The 21851-nt window shown below is 40.5% G+C and overlaps 1 protein-coding gene across 3 annotated transcripts in view; it reads right to left on the bottom strand.

The window, feature by feature from the left end:
- The window catches only part of plxna4 (plexin A4), a 243690-nt gene extending 238591 nt beyond the window's left edge, over positions 1–5099 (bottom strand). The window contains exon 1 of one of the 3 annotated variants that reach the window (XM_085138403.1): positions 4981–5099. Coding sequence is in view for 1 of the 3 variants with exons in the window: in XM_085138400.1 (XP_084994526.1) it covers positions 2283–2295 (13 nt within the window). In the remaining 2 variants the exon portion in view is untranslated. The other 2 variants (XM_085138402.1, XM_085138400.1) reach the window with 2 other exon arrangements.
- Between the last annotated feature and the right edge of the window lie 16752 nt (positions 5100–21851).

The following is a 21851-nucleotide window of genomic DNA, read 5'->3' as shown; positions in this document are numbered from 1 at the left end:
CAAAGAATTTAGGACTGAGCTGGAATTTGGCTGAAGGGCAAGGAGGCTGAACACAGATGACTCGCAAATTGCTCAGGGATCAAATTTTTTTTTTGCCTTAAGACCTTGACAGCAGCTGAGCGCACAGACAATTTGAGTAAAAAATGGGAACATTCAGAAACAAGATAGATGTGCATATTCTGAATGCATGTTTTGGGGAAACAAAACACAGAAGGCTGTCTTCCAGCCTAAATCGCAAAGCGCAGAAGAATAAGCTGAATGCATTTTTCCTGTATGCATGTTGCTGTTCACCACCTCACCACCACAGATAGTTAAAACACCAGTTAGTGGACGACTAATCAGTAAAGAGACATATTTTTGTATTCATTTGCTTTAATTAGTAGTTAAAGAACCGGGTGAATTCTGATGCCAATGTTGCCCTCTTTGCAAAATGTATGAAATTCAGTCACTTCACTACCTTCCAAACCCACAGCACAGCTAAGCAAATGTCATGAAACATTGTGTATAACAACTATTTCACAGTCACTTATTCAACTTGCAATAACACATAATTCACTGTAGGAACTGAAACAAAATCAAAATTAATGCCAGCGTCAGCCATGGGCTCAATCAATCCACTTAATCCTATGAGCCACACTGCCCCTCATGGACTGTAAAGCACATAGCCTCGTCCCTTCAGCCATGCTCTTGCACTGAACAAGCATGAGACTTTTGGTGAGCTCATCAAAAACACAACTAGAAGTACAATTTTGCGAGATAGTTGTGTAAAAATGCTGCCGCACTCCTTTACATTAGGGTAATATCAAGTAGGGACTTGAAGGGCAACATTGAATTGATGCATTGAGTGTGGAGCGCAGGTGGATAGAGGGAGGGGAAAACCAGTAGAGGAGCTCAGAGTGCTCACTGTGGATGCTGTACTACAAATCTGCATTTTTGGTTGGCTGCAGAAGCTGCTTTCCGTGCATGAGGTGCAATGGAGGGTGGGAGGAAGGAAAGGGAGGAAGGAGAAAGCAGTGGAGAAGGAGATGGATGAAGGAGACTGAAAAGCTGCATCATACCGCGGGGCAGAGCTTGCACAGTTTGCTTAAATCTCTAGAAATCGCTTCAAGTGACCCACAACAAGGCTGAGCCAAAGGGGATGATTTATCTTGTGTACAACCAAAATCTAGACTAAGTCCAATGTGCTGACAGCAAAGTGCCACAAGCTGCTGTTATCAGAACTACATGCATTATTTCAAGACGCTGAATATCTTTAAGCGATGAGAGAAATATTTCTCATCACTCTATCACTGACTTTGTTGCATGTGATCTACGAAAAGTGGAAGCATGAGAAAAATCTATTCTTGTGGATTATTGTTTGAATCTTCTCTCGGCAGGTCAATCAGCACTCCAGACAGCCACAGCTGGGTTTATAAGCTACTCAACATAAAAAGGCTTGAATATCATTTAAGCGAATAAAAGTGCCTGTGGCAAAGACAACAATGTCATAAAGGCGCCTTTAGTGTCTTCTTTTGTTACGACATCAAAGCAATTGAAATGATCCCTTAATCCTTTTTTAAGTTTAGCCCTAAATCATACCCGTAGTGTGCTCCGACATGAAAATGAAAGTGCTAACATAAAATCCAAGCCTTAAGATAAAGTTACATTAAACTGAGTAGCCTGCTACCCGAGAGACCAAATGCCATATAGGCAGGTTTTTCGTCTCAACCTAACGTGAAGTACATCCCACAGTGCTCTATCCACATCGGTCAAGTTCAAAAGCCTTCAGGCTTCCACGACGGACCCTACGACCGTGGATCCGCACGGGGAGAAATGTCCCAGTGTTCAGTTTGAGGCACATTAACGTGGGTTTTCCTGCAGGTAGAGATAGCTGACAAGCCGTAGATAAACAAAAAACAAAAACGTCAGCAAAGCGCAATTAAACGAACAAAATAACTAAACATTGTGATATGCACATGCTGTATTGTGCCACCGTGAAACTGTTTAGAAAAGTTCTTTAGCAGCGTGCCTGAACAGGGTCAGGCTGCATACACTCAGCCCTGCGTGGAAACCTAAAATAAAAGGAAATATTCCAACACTGAACGGTTTAAATAACTTTTTGAAAGAACTATGACTGAATTTTTTGAGAAAGATGTTAACTTTTTGTTAAGGCCACAGAAATGAATAAATACCATATGTAATAAAACATCGGGTAGTTTTCCATTTCCATCTTTGCATTTCGTAAAGCTCAGCCACCTCCAATATCTTAATTTTGGTCCAGGAGTCTGAGCGCCACTACATACCAGTCCTACGCATTGCTTCATCCTCCGAAGACACTGCGTAAAACCGACGCGGAATCCCCGACAAATAATATCGTTTTGAACCGTCATAGCTACCGCTGCAAGAGGAACGAGCACAATTTGGGTACGCACCTCTCCGTGGCTCACATGGGATGAAGGGTACGAATAGCCAATGAAAACGGAGAAAACTCGGTCAACTTGAGGTCCCAAGTTAAAACAAATTGCAGAATTTGTTGGGGGGTTTTATCCTACAATTCTTCCTCGGGGATATAATGAGACGATCCAAATGGATTTTAAAAACAAAATCCGACCGATTATCGGAGTGCGCAGAGCGGGCATGGCGCAGCTAGAACAGGTGCAACACGCCTCTTGTCACCTGGCTGGTGCAGTGGGGAACCTCAAACCCGGCTATGATGCCCACCACAGCCTGCAAATATAAGTCCCGGTTGTGGGAACTAACGCAGTGACAAGCCTCGTTCCTTACCTGTAATCTATGCAGATATCATTCACAGCCGCAGCCGCATCGACACTGCGGATAAGAGGCACGTCCAGAGCAATCCCAACTCCTTCTACTCTTCCCCCCTTCCCCTCACAAAAAATGAAATGCTTAGAGTAATGTTATATCCTGATCAGACGGCTTGTCCACTTTAAATCCGCGGTAAAGGTGTAGTTAGAAACGATTCCTGCACGGGAGAAAGAAACAACAGCGGACTTCCAGCAGCATCCCCGATCAGCAGGACTCTACTAAGCCTCTCAGAGTGTTCTGAGACCCGGGAGCCGCACCTCCCATCTCCCGGCGAGGACGCACTTGGTATGCCGTTGGAAAAGCCGCTGCGCCGTATGGGATACCGCAGGAGGCTGTGCTTGTGTGCGCGTATGTGTGCGTGTATGTGCGTGCAGAGAACGTGTGTGTATAGATGTGACTCAGTGCGGTGCTCCTGCTCAACTGAGGTGCTAAGGGTGCTGCAGCGGAGTGCGAGAGAGAGAGAGCGGGAGGGAGAGAGAGAAAGAAGGAGAGAGAGAGAGAAGTAGGCTGCTGCCTCGGAGTTTGCAGCTTCACAGCGAATCTCCAAGCCGGGAGGGACTTAGTGCACGGAGCTTCGCCCGCTGTAAAAGACGACTGTTTTCACCAAGGTTCATGACTTGCCTGCAGTAACCTCTTAGATTGGAGGCGAAGTGGGGAGTGTTTTCTTTACATTTTAAGACCTTGGCAACTATGTCTATAATAATAACACCGAGTGCGTAAAGCCTACAAATAAAAGCACACATCATCACGATTATCAATATGAGACTATAGGAAGTGTGACAACTCCCCATATGGGGTCCTGTGTAGTTGCTTTGTAGGCGTCAGCATCTCTAAACAAGAAGAAAAAAGTACATTTCCTAGCTTAAGAGATAAGCAATTCGAAATGTGTATTTTCCACCTAATAAAATAAAATAAAAGTGGTATGATGTGGAATTAAATGGAGCCCGTGCCTTGTTAAAATAGAGGTTTATACAGTTAGGTATGGGTCCCGCAGCCAGCAGGCGGTTTATGTAATGCATTCATCACGTTGAGAATGGGATTTGGCAATGCAAAAGGGGAATTTAACACAAATACGCTACAATACCGGGGTGAAATGATCAGATCATCGGATTTGAATACCTAATCGCAGGATCATTTAAAGATAAAGATTGGGCAACACAGCAGCATAATTACGAATCCTGCATAGATGTGGGGGATTAGAACCTGCATTGCATTTTTTTTTGTTCGTTGATGATCTTTAAACTTGCCTCAGGAGCCCCCCCCCATCCATCCCTACGTTTTGAGCCATTAATATTCGAAAAGCCTAATTATGTAATCAGGAATAAGCAGCGTGGGTGCTGAAATAATGCATTTTTTCATAAAATAGCTGCCTTATGTTCATATAGAGACAATTCACAAGAAATCCATCATCATCATCGACTGAATTTTGCACACTAGGAACCTGCCCAGGCTTCTTTCGATTAATATTTCCAGTTCAAAGATAACTTTTTAAATGTTCCCCGGTGGTCTTAAATATTAGAATTTGATTTGATCTGGCAAAAATCATAATGAAGACGAGCGCTAGCTATTCAAAGAACTTGTGGGGAGTAAAAATTCGTTTCTATGGCATGCATCCTTGTTTAATGTCTAATCCTGTGGTGTGCGTTTAGGGGTCGTATAGAGCGGTTTGGCGCTTGCTGCAGCATCCTCTCCCTCTTTTCCTCATCTCCCTCCCTCCGTGCTCTCGCTTCCAAGAGAGGTCCCTCGCTTTGAAACACTGCATCAGAGCCCCACCTACAGGCCAGAGAAACTTTACAGCCACTGACGGTGACAAACACAAATGAAGGCTGTAAGTGCTTCAGCGACTCTGCAACGGTGTGTGGCCATTTGTGACTGTTGTTTGCGGTAGCGTTTTTTAATCTTAAAAAAAAAGAAAAAAAGTTGTACCAGAACATTAACGTGACACAAACATCCCAGAGAACTACATTATAATGATCTACTCCCTACGAACGTCATTTATTCCTGCCTGTAAATTAAGCGAGCGGAAACAGAAACACGGCACATCTACTGTAGAGAGTCAACGCAGAATTACAGCATTACAACACTAAACATGTTAGTCTGAGCAGATAGAGCAATTTAAACAGTCGTGCAGGATTAGTAATAACTGCTTCATATAGTCTTGGTCTTTACTCTCACCCAAACTTCTGCCTTACTGCGGGGAAAAGAAAAATGTGCATATTGGGACATTCTTTGCTCTGTGTGTAGCCGCTTCTCCCGCTGGTGCCTCTGGTGGGGGAGGGGTGACTGATGGCAATCAGCAATACTGGCAACACCTGGGCCCGGTGTGCCACCCCTCCTGGAGCCTGTGTTGGTGGGGCGCTCTTCCCCATTAACAGACAGCCCGTATTCACTGGTGATTTTCTACTAGAGCCACATCCTCCATGAGGAAACTGAAAGCATAATGCCAGAGTAAAGCTTTGAAAGTTAAAACCGGTTTATCTGATTTTAAATGCTCTCACCGTAATCAGTTGGATTTGTGTATTGACAGAAACACTGCCCCAATCTTTATGGCATACAAGGTAGACACACACAGCTGAGCCAATTAATAGTTTTAAACTGCCAATGACAGGTGTAGTCGGTAAATTCGGTGGTGCAGGTAAGTGGATGAGTAGAAAATTGTATGCAATCTTGTATGGAGCAATAACCAAACCAAATAACAGGTAGAAAATTAAAGGCTTCAGTACTGATGGGAATACAAGGTTTAACACATTCAATGCAATTAACCCTGACATCCATTCGTTTCAAAGTCTTTTTGACTTTTTCAAGAGTTTGAATACACTTATCAGAATCTGTGGCCATTTGCACCATAGTTTTGTGCTTTGTACGTCCTAAATTTGCTATTTAACAGGTTAAAATTTCTTGAAAAGTTAAAAATCAATACAAAAAGGGGGGGAAATGGTTTATTTAAGAAACTGTGATTTTAGATTCAAGAATTCAGCGATACCTCGGAGGAAAAGTTACCCCTTCTAAATCATTTTAAGCAATAAAACCAACCATGTCTTTGTTTTGCTGGGTGGTGATGGTTTACAAAAAATCTCTTTGGAAAAGCAGCGGATTTGAAAATGTGTTCATTTGTAATACTCCGGTCTTCATGTCAGATTTTGAGGTCATTTAGAGGATGAAAAGCATAGATACTGACATACCTATTGGCCACATTTAATTATTCAGTGCCAGCAGAGCTAAATCAACAGTCTGTGGAGCTCAATAATCAGATAACTTTCAAAGCACAGCAAATCAATAGTGCTGCAATCTACAGTGACAATAGTCATTCGGTGAAAGGGTCAGGATCATGTGACCTTCTGAAATTAATGTAAAGGGCAATGGTCTGTGTTCAGATCAAACATGCTGGGATCAAATGATAATAGGGTTGTAATTATTTATTTTTTTTATCATAGGAGTGCAATCATTTCTGTGTTCTGCATGTCCATATACATATTGATTAAATCCAAGGACATATTTGTCTTGACAGCTTAAATATACAGGGTGTTTTTACATAAATGACAGACATGCATAAAGTAAAATACTTTAACATCTACAGTTTTCTGTGAAAGCAAACTGGTGCTGGTGATTCTTATGCATCTGTTTATGAGACTTTAGCTAGCTCAGAGCTAAATAACAAAATAAGTTTACATTTATTGGTTGCCTCGAGATTATTGTCCAAACAATATTTGTTTGCTTTGAGCAATGTTGCTTTATCGTTTTTGCTCTTCGTTTAAAGCCAGTTAGAAATTCAAGGTTGAATAAGCAAGCTTAGTACAGTAGTTGCTGAGAAAAGGACAACAACTTCAAAGACCGTGAGTAGTTGCTTTGGAGCTATGAAAGATAATTAACGGTCTTTCCCAGCAATTTAAGTTAACCATTTCCTAAGTTTTTATTTTTTCTAAACAGTATTTTTGCTTTTCAGTTTAAAAAAATGAGATTAAACACTGGTTCATACACACTCACCAGCCACTTCATTAGTTACACCTTTGTAGTACTGGGTTGGATCCAGAACTGCCTTAACTCCTCATGGCATGAATACAACAAGGTGCTGGAAACATTCCTCTGAGATTTTGGTCCATATTGGCATAATCGCACGACACAGTTGCTGCAGATTTGTCAGCTGCACATCCAAGATGTGAGTCCCCTGTTCCACCATATCCCAAAGGTGCTCTATTGGACTGAGATCTGGTGACTGTGGAGGGCATTTGCATACAGGAAGGTGGTGTCATGTTCAACAAACAAGTTTGAGCTTTGTGACATGGTGTCTTATCCTGCTGGAAACAGTCATGAGAAGATGTCACATAAAGGGGCAGTGTTGGGTAAGTTACTTTAAAATAGTAACTTAGTTACATTACTAGTTACTTCTATCAAAAGTAACTCGGTTACTTCAAGTTACTCGTTACTTTCAAAGTAACTAGTTACTAGGGAAAGTAACTTTGGTTTTACTCAGAATTCTCTTATTAATGTCTTGCTTCCATAACTTTGCCAGTCTTCTAGCTTGCTTACTTGCCACAAGTGCACTGTGCCACCTACCAATAGAAAGGAAAAGATAATGTGCATATTTCCACGAGAGAAATCCCACGCCTGGACCATCATTGACCCCTGCCATGATTCTAGCCTACGTCACAGCGTCATGTGCGCCTTTTACATCCAACACAAAAACTGCAGTCGTGGTGCTTTGATTGTACTCAGAACTCGGAAATTCTGCCTTCTAAATAGGAAGATGTAGGTAACACCACACTGCAGATGAGCTGCATACAGGGCTGGACTGGGACAAAAAATCGGCCCGGGCGTTTTGACTAGAGACCGGCCCACCATTATAGGAAAAATCATAAAGCCTTTGAATGAAAACAAACGCTGTTGTGACAGTGATGTACACTGTCTTGATGGTATATATGCATCAATCTATCAATCGTTTGTTGTAAGATTCAGATAATTATTTTTTAAAAGCTAGACATTTTAAATGAGAATAAGAAAGAAAAGTATTTCTTTGTGCCCACCTCTCCCTGTTAATGCCCTACCTGGCCCCCCTGGCAAAACTTTGCTAGATCCGCACCTGCACAGTTACCAGCTGTCAGCTACCTAAAAAAGGATCTTGGGGTTATCTGTCTCTCAGAAACAGTTCATAACTTCCCTTCAACTCATTCATGTCACCTAAAAGGTAAACCTGTTTCTCCATCACCTGTTCAGCTCTGATGATTCAGTAAGGACATCTCCTGGTTTCATGTTTCCCTCTCACCAGATAACCAAACCGACATCATGACCAGCAGCTTTTTTGCAGCTGTGGCTCCAGCAAACATCAGCTGATACTAGAAATTAATATTAAATAAATTCTAACAACAGCTGATCAAGCTTAAACGTGCTGCTGTTGTTTAACGCGACATTGGCTGGTTTCCTCTTTCTGGCGCAACGTGGGCGATAAACAAACAAGAGAGCCGATCAGCTGATCATTGATCAGTTTTCATGATTGAAGTAGAAACAGGAGAGAGAGGGGAGAGAATGAAAGAAGAAGAGGCAGCTGTGCAGCAAAGACAGAATAACTCCAGCTTTGTGTCTTTTTCATTGTAGCTGAATTACGGGACAAACTGTTCCTTTTCACCTCAATAAGAAACGCGTAATATTTTATCTGAATACCAGACAGGACAGTTGGCAACTCTAATAACTTATGAACAAAATAAAGTTCAACATCATTAACTTCATAGTACCCACCCAGCTGTATAGAAACTCCGTCATGCTAGCTAGTACGCAGTACGGAAAAAGTCAGAATAACGAAAATAAACTCCACCTAAACTTGGTTTATATCTGACTCGGATAGCCTGCAGGTCATAACTTCTTACCTGAAGTTCAGTTCACACTTGGACCGGCGGCCGCCTCGGGTCTCTTTTCCTTCTGCGTCCCCTTTCCCTCATCCACCTGCTGCCTCCACCACTTGCTAATGTTACAGAATCTGTGGAAGGTCGGCGATAGCCACCACACGAAGTAACGAGTAACGACCCTATCTAAATCCCAGTAACGACTAACGCGTTCCTGATTTTGGCATAATAACTAGTTACCGTGCTCGTTACCACAATAATAACGTAGTTACTGTAACGCGTTACTTAATAACGCGTTAGTCCCAACACTGTAAAGGGGTGTATAATATTCATGTAGATTGTGGTGGGTCTAAGTGTGCCAAGAAAATATCCCACAAACTATCCCACAGCAGCAACCCGAACAGCTGATTCAAAAGAAGACTGACTCTACCATGTGATTGCTACAGTAGAAATCAAGACTCATCAGAACAGGCAACATCTTTCCTTTTTTTTTTTTTACTGTAGTCTTGGTTTCCTGTTCCTAGTCGACAGGAGTAGTACTCAGTGTGGTCTTCTGCTGATGTGGCGAAACTGCTTCAAGTTTTGACATTGTGTACATTCGTAGATGCTCTTCTGCAAAACTTAGCTGTAACAAGTTTGTTACTGTTGCCTTCCTATCAGCTCGTCCAGCCATTCTTCTCTGACCTTTGGCATCAACAAGATCCTTTCAGTCAGAGAACTGCTGCTCAGCGGGTATTTTCAGACCATTCTCTGCAAACTCTAAATATGGTTGTGTGGGAAAATCCCAGCAGGTCAGCAGTTTCTGAAACACTCAGAATTTGTGTTAATGTGCACTGGAACAGGTGTACTTAACAATGAGGCCTATGAGTGTAGTTACTTCTGATATTTTTCAACTAAATGTATACCAGGTTCTAGTTCTAACAGTGCAGTAAACCTAGATGCAGTGTTTAATCAATGTAAAAGATAAATCTAAGATCCTGGTATCTTCTAAACCAGAACCGGAATTTTTAAGATTCAGAATCAGAATCAGAATACTTTATTGATCCCTAGGGGAAATTATTTTTCGTTACAGTGCTCTATTATAAATAAACATTAACAAAGACAGACAATACACTAACTAAGAATAGCACAATATATACAGTCCCATATATATACATAAAAGTCACTTATTAATAAATAGCTGAAAAAGAACACGTGCAAGAAGGGTATAGCTGTTGCAGTAAACAGTGTGTTCAGTGGGTAAGTTGTACAGGGAGGTGGCCACAGGCAGGAATGATTTCCTGTGTCGTTCAGTGGTGCTTTTCGGTAATCTCAGTCTTTCACTGAACGTGCTCCTGTGACTGACCAGCATGTCATGGAGTGGATGGGAGGTGTTATTCAACATTGTCTTTATCTTGGACAGCATCCGCCTCTCCAACACCACCTTGAGGGAGTCCAGCTCCATCCCCACAACATTACTGGCCTTACGAATCAGTTTATCGAGTCTGTTGGCATCTGCAACCCTCAGCCTGCTCCCCCAGCATGCAACAGCATAGAGGATCGCACTGGCCACAACGGACTCATAGAAAATCCTGAGCATTTTCTGGCAGATGTTGAAGGACCTCAGTCGCCTCAAAAAATAGAGACGATTCTGGCCCTTTTTGTAAAGTGCTGTGGTGTTTTTAGCCCAGTCCAGTTTATTGTCAATGTGTACTCCAAGGTATTTATAGTCCTCCACAATGTCAACACTGACCCCCTGGATTGAAACAGGGGTCAAGTGTTTCCTGGTCTTCCTGAAGTCCACTATCAATTCCTTGGTCTTTGCCACGTTGAGCTGCAGATGATTCTGCTCCGAAAACTGAATTAGAATATATGGCTATATGGGAAAGATTAGTGCTTGGTAGTATTAAACCATGAATTTGAATATTGGTATATCAAAAGTTTATGAAATGTGTTACTGCAGTTTAAAAGCCTTTATCCACGAGGGCAAAGGAGAAAGAGAGGATCCTATCTCTGTATTTGGCTCTTTATTAAAATGCACTGACCAATCTGAATTCCCCATTTGTCTTGCAAATGAGATGATGACTTATGGAGGCAACATGAATGGCTTTGATGAAGCCTCCTTTTTAATGCAGTCAAGTGGGTTGGAGGGAGGTGCGTGCACGTGTGTGTGTGCGTGTCTGTGTGGATCCCATTGCCAGCTGGCACAGCGTTATTTCAGCAGCTCTCCTCATCTTGCTGAAAACGATGTTTGTGTGTGTGTATGTGTGTGTCTAAGCATAGGCCAGTAATGTGTCCCAGTGTCCCTTGAATTAACTCAGTGAACCCCTTTAAACACAGCTGTACTAGGTTTATCTTAAGCCTTTGGGGATACAGGGATCACCCCTTAGTGGTATACTGTTCCCAGGGGTCTTCCCCCTTTCCCCTTTAAAAATACCATACACATCCGCACACATCCATATGAACTATATCACCAACAGAATAGACATTCATCACTCTTCTGCTACAGCATATCCCTGAATACTTCAGCCTGCTAAATCACACATATTCTAAAGTGTGTATATATGTGCTTTATGGTCAATTGACAAGTCATTTCTATTCCAGAGATGATGTTATTTATGAGCTGCCAGTGGCATTGCCAGATTTACTGTGTCCGTCTTCATAAAAGTGTCTGCCCATTCCCTTGACTTTCTCAAAGCCCCTTTTTTTTCGTCCTGGTTTAAATCACACTGAAACAGTGGCTGTGTCAGCCTCATCCATGATATCTCAATTTTGTAGGAAATCTATTAGTGCGTCTCTGACCTAATGAAGTTTTATGTGTCTTATGGACGCAATGAATGACACTGATACCCCGCTGATTTGGATTGTAAATAGGTTTTCAATTTTCTGTCTGTATCAAGAGTTACTGGATAGTAAATTATATTGAAGCTGACATTTCTGTGTGTGTGTGAGTGCATGTGCGTGAGCCAGTGCGTGGGTGTGGACGGACGTGTGTGTTGAATATGTCACTCAGTCATATAATTAGTTAGTTTGCATATTGATGACTTTCTGCTTTTGGTGTAAATGTGTGCGCTAGTTTGCTTCAGTTTTTATTCCATCATGTCGTTTGTGTGTGTATGTGTGTGTTTATTCATCCATGTACCTTCAGCCTCCCCATCAAGCTAGCAGCTGCCTGTCTGTCTGTCCATATAGCTGTGTGCATATGTGTGTGTGTGTGTGTGTGAGTCTGTGCACACTCCAGGGCCAGGTGAATCAATGTTATGCCAGCGATTTCTCCGGAGAGTCAAGCTCATGTCCATGGAGATCCAGACAAAGCCACCCTGACCGTGCTTCTTTTTGTCCCCCCAGAATTAAACTCTTCCACTGGGATGTGCACTGCAGATGGCCAGGCGGATGGAAACCAGGGACACATTATATGCATGCAAAGTGCCACAGGAACAAAAAACAGTGATAAAATAAAGTGTGGCTCATGGGGACCTTGCGGTTTTTCTGTCAACATCACTCTTTAGTATGCCTTTATATCCATACCAGTTTTACGACTGCAACTATACCTAATTGTAACTTGTACAACTATTACAAAGAGTATAAAACTGAGACGTTTGACATAAAAAAAAATAATAGAACATGATCTGAGATTTTGCTGATTTGTCCATTACACACACGATTGTTTGGTTATTGCATTGCTCGTAAGATCTAACATCTTTTTTCCTTCCTTTTTTGTATCATCTCAATTTCTTTCTTTCTGCAACATACCTAACTTACAAAAAAGGCACGCAAAAGGAGGTTAATTGAAAACCTGTTTGAATAATGTTACTCAAACTGTCATTGGTGAAAAATCAATTATCCATTTTTTTCATGAATGTTTGTTCTGCAGCTGTGAGAGGAAGTGACTAATCTTTAAATCCAAGTTTGTAGTCCAAGTACAATTACTGTAAATTTAAGCAGTCTTGTTTTTTTTATTGCTCAAAATACATACTTAAGAGGCGCATGGTCAAGGAAGTTCCTGTGTGGTCATTTTTGGATGGGCATTTAAATGATTTGGTTGAGCAACAAAAAATGTATTTAAAAATAGTTCGAGATTGCATTATGGCTCCATTTGTTCTCAATCGGTCAATACTACACAGTCTATAAAACAGAATGCAAACAGATAATATAAAGTTTTCAGTTCAAATATCTTTTTGCTTCCCCGCAGATTCTGCATGTTCATATGCAGATGTCTGAGATTTACGATTCAAAAACCTTACAAGTTACAAACAGCTTGCGAAACACAGAAACCCACCAGCAAAACTACTGTATACAAGTTTTATAAGAACCATGGAACAGAATGAGCTATAAACAGTTTTAGCTAAATGGATAGAGCAGCTAGCTAAAACCTTTGTACAATTTATTTAAACAGCTGCTCCAGTTCAGCCGAAGATATGCATATTAGGGTAAATGGATGTCAGGCAGATAAAGTGCTTAAAGTATATAGAATTAAGTGCTATATGAATGTATGGCTAAATGTAGCTTTTACTCTAATGTGCTTTGAGTGGTCAGTAAGACAAGAAAAGCACTATAGAAATGTAAATCCATTACTGTTTCCATTTTCATTCCTATTTGGCCAAAATGCAAAGTCCACCTGTCCACGTACCTCTTTGTGTGGCGTTTTGGAGACAAATGTAACATTTTATTGTCATCAAGGGGCGTTTTGCATCTCTTCCACCCCCTTCAGAAACTGTAGATTCAATATGTTCAAACAGCCAAACAACACCCCCCCCCCCCCCCCCCCCCCCCCATTGGTGCCAGACAAGCTGCTATTGGTTTGATGTGTCATGACCTTAAGTCCTTTTTCAGCCAATAAAATGATAACAGTGTTTGTGTCTTTTTCACGAGGAAAGTGAAACTAAAAGAGAACCCAGAGTCTACTCAGTTTGAGTGAGAACTTGTTTTTAAAGGATCTTTCCTTTGGTTTTTGTTGCGCACAAACTTGCACAAACACAGCAGCAGTTCTGGGAATCCATTGCTGTGGTCTGTGGCTATAATCTATTGGCAGTACCTTTCACCAGCTTGACCAGAAGCTTTCAGTGCAGTATCAGCTGGCACCATTCCACATTGCACACCATTACTATTACTCCTTCCAGTTTCTCTTTTAAATGCACTCACTTTTATTTTTCTAGGCCCACATCTCCACATATTGTTTTCTTGAGATGTTTGAATTTCTAAGGATGTTTTCATGCTTGAAATGAATTTATTTGGGGTCTTATAACCTGAAGCAAAACCACCTTAAAAAGCAGACACGGCCTTATGTGCAAACTACAGTCTCCGCACAGAAACGCGTCACTTAAAATCATTTTGACATGTGTCTCAGTGCATCATGTTAAATATTCAAAGACGAGAATGTTTCATAAGGAAATGACAGCATAAACACATCACAGAGGACGCACACAGCTTTGCTTCTTTAAACACATGGGTGGAGAAATCGAATGAGTCACCGACCTTTCCTACAAGTCCTCCGTCATGAGGCCTCCAGTAAACGTTTTTCACGGATCCTTGTGTGCCTAAAGATGCCATTGAAAGTGGGTTGAACACAATTTACCGTTTAAACAGCACCAATTCTGCTAGGCGCACTTGCATACTCGTTGTGCAGTGTCTTTGAGTGCTGAACTTCTTCTGTCTCAAATGCCTGTGTCTCTTGATGTAATCCCAGATTGACTTGATGATGTTGCAATCGGATCTCTGTGAAAGTCATCTCCCGTAGGACTCCCTGTTCCTCAACATGTGATATTTTAAAATCTATACTTCTAGAAATCAGCGGTGTCCTGTGTTTTAAGCATACCTGCTCTAAATCCAGTTGAATGAATTTTATTATATTACCACATGTCTTTAGAATTTAATCTGTATTCAGTCCTTAGATGATGATGCATGATGAGCACCAGTAATGAGATGAGGAGGGAGGAAAACATTAAATTACCCACAAACGTTATTTTTACTGTTAATTGATTAGACACCGAGGGAGCGGATTTACATTTTGAATTGATCATTGTCAGAGAGGGAGAGCTGTTAATGGCACGATTATGCATGCGTGAATTCATGCTATAAACACGCAGTGTAATTTCAGTCTTCTGGAAAGTGCTGTATATAAGCACTGAGTGACAGACCATATCTAATTCATTCTCCACTGGAAGTTTTAAAAGCGAGATAAACTATAACTTAGAACTGTCACTGGATTCGATGTATTTTGAAACACAGCTACAGGTATATGAAGATAAAAAAAACATATTTTGTTGCCACTGTATAACAAGAACATAAAAATCCATCGCAGATAAAACCACTGACTGAATATGAAATTGGACATGGTCATCACGAGGTCACTCATTGGTTTTTAACTCCTGCATTAAAGCAAAAGTCATTGTGCTAATATCAGCTAATATTAGCAACCTTGGATAGCAAGCTGCATGATCCAAAAACTTTATGGCTGCATTGCACACACATTAATAACTGCTAATTAGTGTCACGTAGTATAGCCTACTAGAATTTCTCAGATAAAAACTCATCCACTGGCTACTCTGTGGGCTACACCTTGGAAGGGGCTAGATTATTTGCAACATAGCTCCATGAAAAATGCCCCAAGGATCCCCCAAGCACCATAAAATTGAATGAGAGGTCCAGTTCAGTCATGTGAATCAAAGTAAGGTGAAGTACCAGCCAGCCAGCGGCTACAGCCACTGGTGTCAGCATCCAGTTAAAGGGGCCGCACTCTTAACATTGCCTATACAACAAATGGGAGACAAGGACTGGATTGTTTTTGGAGCTAGCCTCAAGTGGCCATTCAAGGAACTTCAAATTAGACCAAAAAAAAGCATTTATTAAGAAAATAAGAAAAAAATCAGCTTCTTTGATTTACAAAACCTGAATGATAAGGCATAGTAAAACAAAACACACCCAGACTCGTGTGTCAAACAATAAAAAGGATTAATTTTAACAATTAAAAACTTTCAATTAATGCTTAAGATGCAGCGTTTGTTGTTTGAACATGCAGTTACAGTCACTGAAGAAATCCTCTTTAATGCATTCACGATGGATCTATCCTGCTTCTGATAATCCTTCATGGAATCTTTTGCACCGTAGTTGTAGTATTACTTCATAATCCCACTCAGCGTTGCTGTGATGTTTCTGGGATCAAATAAATAAATAACTGCAAGGAAAAGTACCAGGTACACAAACAGTATATTATATATGTGCAAGCCTCTGTGTCTATATTAAGGTCAAGGGGGAAAATCCGCTCTGATCATTCCACAATGAGATTTCAATACGAACAAACTCAAACAGTGTGTAAGCTTTTGGTGAATAGTGTTAAAGTAAATGAGTATGCTAGGACATAAAAGCGGAGTCTTCCCTACCAAACCATTCCTTTGAAATCCAACAGTTCAAAAGAAGAGATAACTTGAATTTTAAGCAATTATACTCGGAGGTCGAGAAGAGATGCATCTCCATCTGCAGGTTTAATTGCAGGTGGAGAAGAGGTGCATCTGTAAAAGGTAGAACTAATATTTCACTGATATTTCGGTTTCACGCTGTGTCACGCTGTGGAATTATGTAAATAAAAGACCAAAAATGAAAGCCACAAAACCATGCAAAACACAAAAACCACGCAGCATTTCATCCACCGGCATCTACTGGCAACACAAAAAGAAAAATGCAGGCACATATTTAATACACCTACACAGACAGGAGACAAGCACATGTAGAAGTCCTTGGGATCCAACGGAACAAAACATCAACTCACAATGGACAGCAGTTACACGTAAAGGGGGAGGAGGTTCTGAAGAAGAGATATACATAGTGTTTAGCCATATCTCAAATTCTGAGTATATATGAAGACTAAACATCTGTCATGGTGCTCAAAAGGGATTGCTTTGATTTATTTTGCAGATTGCAGCATTTTGTTCTCTGCTGTACGTTTTCAACACAGAGGAACTGTCAATCCGCCTCCCACTTACCCTACTGTGAAATTAAAATGGATCTGATTACATAGAAAAAACAATCTCTTTCAAAATGACTGACAGATATTTTAATTTGGGAACTGATAGTACATAAGAACTATTTCCAATTTACTGATTTTAAACTCATCAGTAAACACAGTACTCAGCAGAACAACGGGTAACGTCAAAGTGGCTCTCCCCACCTTTTGTCTGTGGTACTAATGTGTCGCTATTTTGCTCTTGCATGGACTTAGTACGTGAATGCCATCAGTACTGTTTGTAATACAGATGTAAACCAGAGCAATCCCCAATTTTATTTAAAAAAAAAAAAAGCAAAATTATATTCCTATGCAGATATCTGTTTTTAGAGATTAGAGTCAGAGAGACTGACTGGTCCATTACAACTTTGCGATGAGACGGGATAAGGTTTACAGTACAGCTATGCTACTGTGGTATATTCAACACCAGTGCTTTTTTAACAGTTCAGCACTCCACTGTGCACACATTCTCGCCAAGAATATTCATATGTCTTGTACATATACACATACGTGCACACAAACACACAAAAAAAGAAGTAGATGAAGAGGAATGCTTTAGCAAGCTGACAGGCAGAAGATTAATCCATCCTTCTCAACCAGTCACTCCTATTCCCTCCCTCCTCCTGTTTCTCCTTCCAGCCTCATTGTTTTCAATAAAGTGTCAGGACTGGCCATTTTATAATCACATTTGCGACTTGGGATCTGGGATTCAGATGCAATCAATGTCTATTAGAATCACTAGGTTATTGATTGAAAGAGGAGAAATGGTGTGAGTGATCTCTCCCATTTTAATCCTCACCCTGTACCTCACATATATTTTACATATAATGCCAAAGCTGGGATCTACACATTCCTGTGTACGTGGTGCTTGTGTTTTATTGGCAGTAACTTGAGTTGTATGAATAGTAAAATAATGATTTGAAAAGGCGGAGAGCACCCTGAATACTGCCAAATAATTCATGATCCTTCTCTGCCGAGATATACGTTCGCCGGCCACTTCATTAGTTACAACTTCCTGGTAGCAGGTCGGAGCCTATTTTGACTTCAGAGCTAACTAAACTCTTGGTGTAGATTCAAGATTGTGCTGGAAACATAGCTTTGAGGTTCTAATCTACATTGACATGATAGCATCATATAGTTTCTCTAGATTTGTCAGCTGGACATTTACGTGTTTACGCACCATTCTGCATTTAATCATTAGATATTATTAATCTCTGGCTCTCCTCCACATTGTGATTTCCTCTCTATTATTGTAGCATCGTTACATTACAACATGACGTGCCTTCAAGTGACTGTTGTGATTTGGCACTGTATAAATAAAGCTGAATTAACTTGAATTGAAACTCCTGTTTCAATGCATTGCAAAAGTGCTCTTTTGGATTAAGAGCTGTTAACTGTGTGGAGTAAGCTCATTTTTACGTTCAAGTTTAAAAGTAGTTCAGCTTTGGGGCATGGCTTCTATTATGGCTAGTATTCATTAGAAGGCACTGAGGTCATTATCCTGACGCAATCATGTTAATGTAGCAGAAAAAATCAGGACTCATTTGACCAGCATCTGTTGTTCAATTTTTCTGAGCCTGTGCTAATTGTAGCCTCAGTTTCCTGTTCTTGTACTCGGTTTGGTCTTCTGCTGATGCAGCCCATGTAGCCCATGTGCTTCAAGGTGCTTCTACATACCTTGGTTGTGATGAGCGGTTACTTAAGCCACTGTTGCCTTCCTATCAGCTCTGAGCAGTCTTGCTGTTCTCCTCTCACCTCTGGCATCAGCATCACATTTTAACTCTAGAATGCTTGTGTGGGAAAATCCCAATAGATCAGCAGTTTGTGAAATATACAACCCAATTCATCTGGCACAAACAACCATGTCACATGCAAAGTCACTTTAATCACTTTTCCTCCCCAGCCTGATGTTCACTTTGAACTTTAGCAAGTCACCTTGATCATGTCTACTTGCCTAAATGCAAGGGAGTTACTGCAATGTGATTGGCTGATTAGATATTTGCATTAACAAGCAGTTGAACCATTGTACTTAATACTGTGGTTAGTGAGTCTGTGTTAAGTCACTATCACAGAAGTAACAAATATTTTGTGTAGAAACTGTATTTAAAACATGAAAGATTTTGGGAGGTTGTATTTGATTTTAAAAAAAAAATCATGTTTATGGTGACTGTATCTATTTTTTTCTTACTTAAAAAAAGTAAAGAATAGCTGTGTTCATATTGCATGAAATCCTGAAGGTATGTGTTTTACAGGCAGAAGAGTGATTTAACATTCACGTACCTGTGTTTTGTGCTAGAAGACAAAACACAGAATGCGAGAAAAAGACAAAAATATAAACCAGTGTGTTGGGAGCAGCTGTTTCTTTGTGCTCTCCCATGCTTCAGTGTACTCTTTATAATACATAATGTTAAACTTAGTGTGTATGTGCATACGTATGTTTACATAAAGCAATGTTTTATTACTCTGCTTCTGGGCAACATTACCACAAGGTGACATTTAGGTGACAGTTTCACACACTGGGAATATGGCTGATTTCACTGCTGTTCATCACCTGCTTCTGGTAACGTCACCCAGATTTCCAAAAGCTATTTATCAGAATATGTGCTTTTGTGCATATAGATTTATCCAGAATTCTTTGCGATGTAACATTTATTCAAACTCAAGAATTTTCAGCTTTGTGTGAAATGAGTGCATCTACTGAAAGCTGTTAGGTTTTAAAACAGACAAATCCAGGTTAAGTTAATGTGAATCATTTGGTTTCTCTTCAAGGGAGATATTGATATTAATATCCTCCTTCTCAAGACACATCACACCATTTTAAATGTTCATTTCAAGTAAAAGAAAGTGACATGAATAACATGAAAGCTCTGTTCCACATCCGGATCTACTTGGAGTCTTTCACAGGGTATCAGGATAGGCTGTTTACCTCAGCTCTAGACGCTGGGTTAGAAGCATCCATGTCTATTTACTCCAGAGAAGGTTGTAAAGTCCAATACAATTTGATTAATCAGTGAAGCTGACTACTGACAGCGATATTGACATGAGTTCTTGAGAATATCATGAACTTTTCTGTTAGGGCTCCTGTTTTTGCCTCTGTTAGCTGCTGTTAGCCTCTGTTAGCTGCTGTTAGCCTCTGTTAGCTGCTGTTAGCATCTGTTAACTGCTGTTAGTCACTAATGTCTGGTTTACAATAAGAGGAGAGTGTAAGAGGGTAAAAAGAACTGTCCAAGATAGGCTAAAGAATGTATTATGCCACTTATAGGCCTAACAAGATACAGGGTACAAAAGTGGATGTGAATGTACATTTTCCTGTGTGTGTTAAGCAGTCTCAAGTCCCAAGACAACTCATTTACAGTGAAGTCCTCCCACAAAAGAATAAAACATTCTGCTACAGTCTGCACTCAGCATGCCAGTCACACAAAGAAACATATGCATATGCGTCCAATCGTACGTGTATATGTGTATGTGAGTGTAGCAGAGGCGTACGTGTCCAAGTCAGAGTTACAAAAGGACAGCTCTTTTCACCCTCTCACTAACATCTTCTCTGTCCAAAACTACAGAATCACACAGTCACACTGACCATTATACAAGCACACATAAAACTTACAAAGGCTGATAAGGATTTATATTCCCCACAGCTCAAGAAGACTAGTCTTGGGAAAAGGCGCAAATTCAGCCAGAGAATAGGAACAACCCATTGTTCAGAGAGATACAAATACACACACATACACACACACAACTGCACGCACATACTGACGAGAACACACTCTGGCTATTAACAGGAAATGGATTATTGACTGCAGTGTGTTTAAAGCAGACCTGTGCTTGAGAGAGAGGCTGTTGTTTTAGTCACTGCATGCTACTCTGCACTGCCTCCTTAATGGAATAATTGAGTCTGGACTTCTATTGACATGCATGCATGTTAAACACACACGCACACACACACACTTAAACTGACAAATGCTGATAGACTGAGAAATCTGTGAACTACATTTGCTGTGATCACTGATAAGACTTGTGTTATTTGAATGGAAATGAACCTTAGTATTATGTTTGGTTACTGTCTTGGGGTGAAATGTGTGTTTCCATGAAATGAAATTGTGGAACTGATTTGAGATACGACTGGGGGATGGTGAGGTTTTAATGAGTGCTTGTTTGATTTGGGAATAGAAAACTACAAGGTCATTTCTTCATGCTGATTTGTTCTGTTTAACAATAAATACCACGTAGGTTCGCATCTGTGTGCACTTTTCCTTTCCTCCGTCCACTCTTCATTCGTTCTTTTTGTTCTTTCATCCAACCCTCTGCTGTTGTGTTTGGACATGAAGGCATGATTCTTTTGTGCAGCTCTCCTTCTCCACCAATCTCCCTCGAAGTCGATGAACGACACTCGGGAAGGAAAAAAAGAAAAGAAAACGTTAACAAAATCAAAATAGGCTATGTTCCTCTATCTTTCCCAACTCCACAGCGATCTATAACCAATCCCTAATCTTTCTCATCTCTTTCACCTTCCTACTCTCTCTCACTCCTTTGCACAATCTTCCCTTTCCTTTCAAGCCCTTCCATGTCACCAGTTAAGATATTGAACCAAAGGCAAGAACAGGACCGTGCAGAGCCAGACAAAATGCACTATTAGCCACGCGCACAAGTAAAAACAATGCTAGTTATTTAAGCTATGCAATAAAGTGCTCCAAATCGAAAAATGTATTTTTAAATCATGCACACAAGGCTGAATTGTACCCATGAATGCCATACAGAATTCTTTCTCATGTACACGCACAAAAGTGTAAGTTTGGCTTCAGAAGTGATGGTGACACAATGAGGTCAGGATTTCTATAAAAACTGTTTCCATTTACATAAAACCCCATTTCCAAAAAAGCCAGGACACTCTGTAAAAACCGGCATCCACACATAAAAGTTGATCATGTCGAGGAAAAAAAGCCCACAAGACCAAAAAAAAAAAAAAAAAAAGCCACCTCCTCAGAGCCTGAGCTCACTTACGAGTGACCTCTACCTAGTCTGTCTGTCCGGTCACAATTTGATATTTCTTCAGTCATGGCTGCATACTGCACACCCTTTCTTTGGAAAATGGTGTTGTAGATACTACTAGCAATAAATGAGAGTTTATCTTAAAGAATCATCTTATTGGTTTACAAAGCACAAAAACTGCAAAAACAACAACTTGATTGGTCACAGTATCTTCCTGGAGTGTTTTTGTTACATTAGGGTGATAA

Source organism: Neolamprologus multifasciatus, chromosome 17 (assembly GCF_963576455.1).
Source record: "Neolamprologus multifasciatus chromosome 17, fNeoMul1.2, whole genome shotgun sequence".
In the NCBI taxonomy this organism is placed as follows: domain Eukaryota; kingdom Metazoa; phylum Chordata; class Actinopteri; order Cichliformes; family Cichlidae; genus Neolamprologus; species Neolamprologus multifasciatus.
This window is presented reverse-complemented; position numbering and strand designations above follow the sequence as displayed.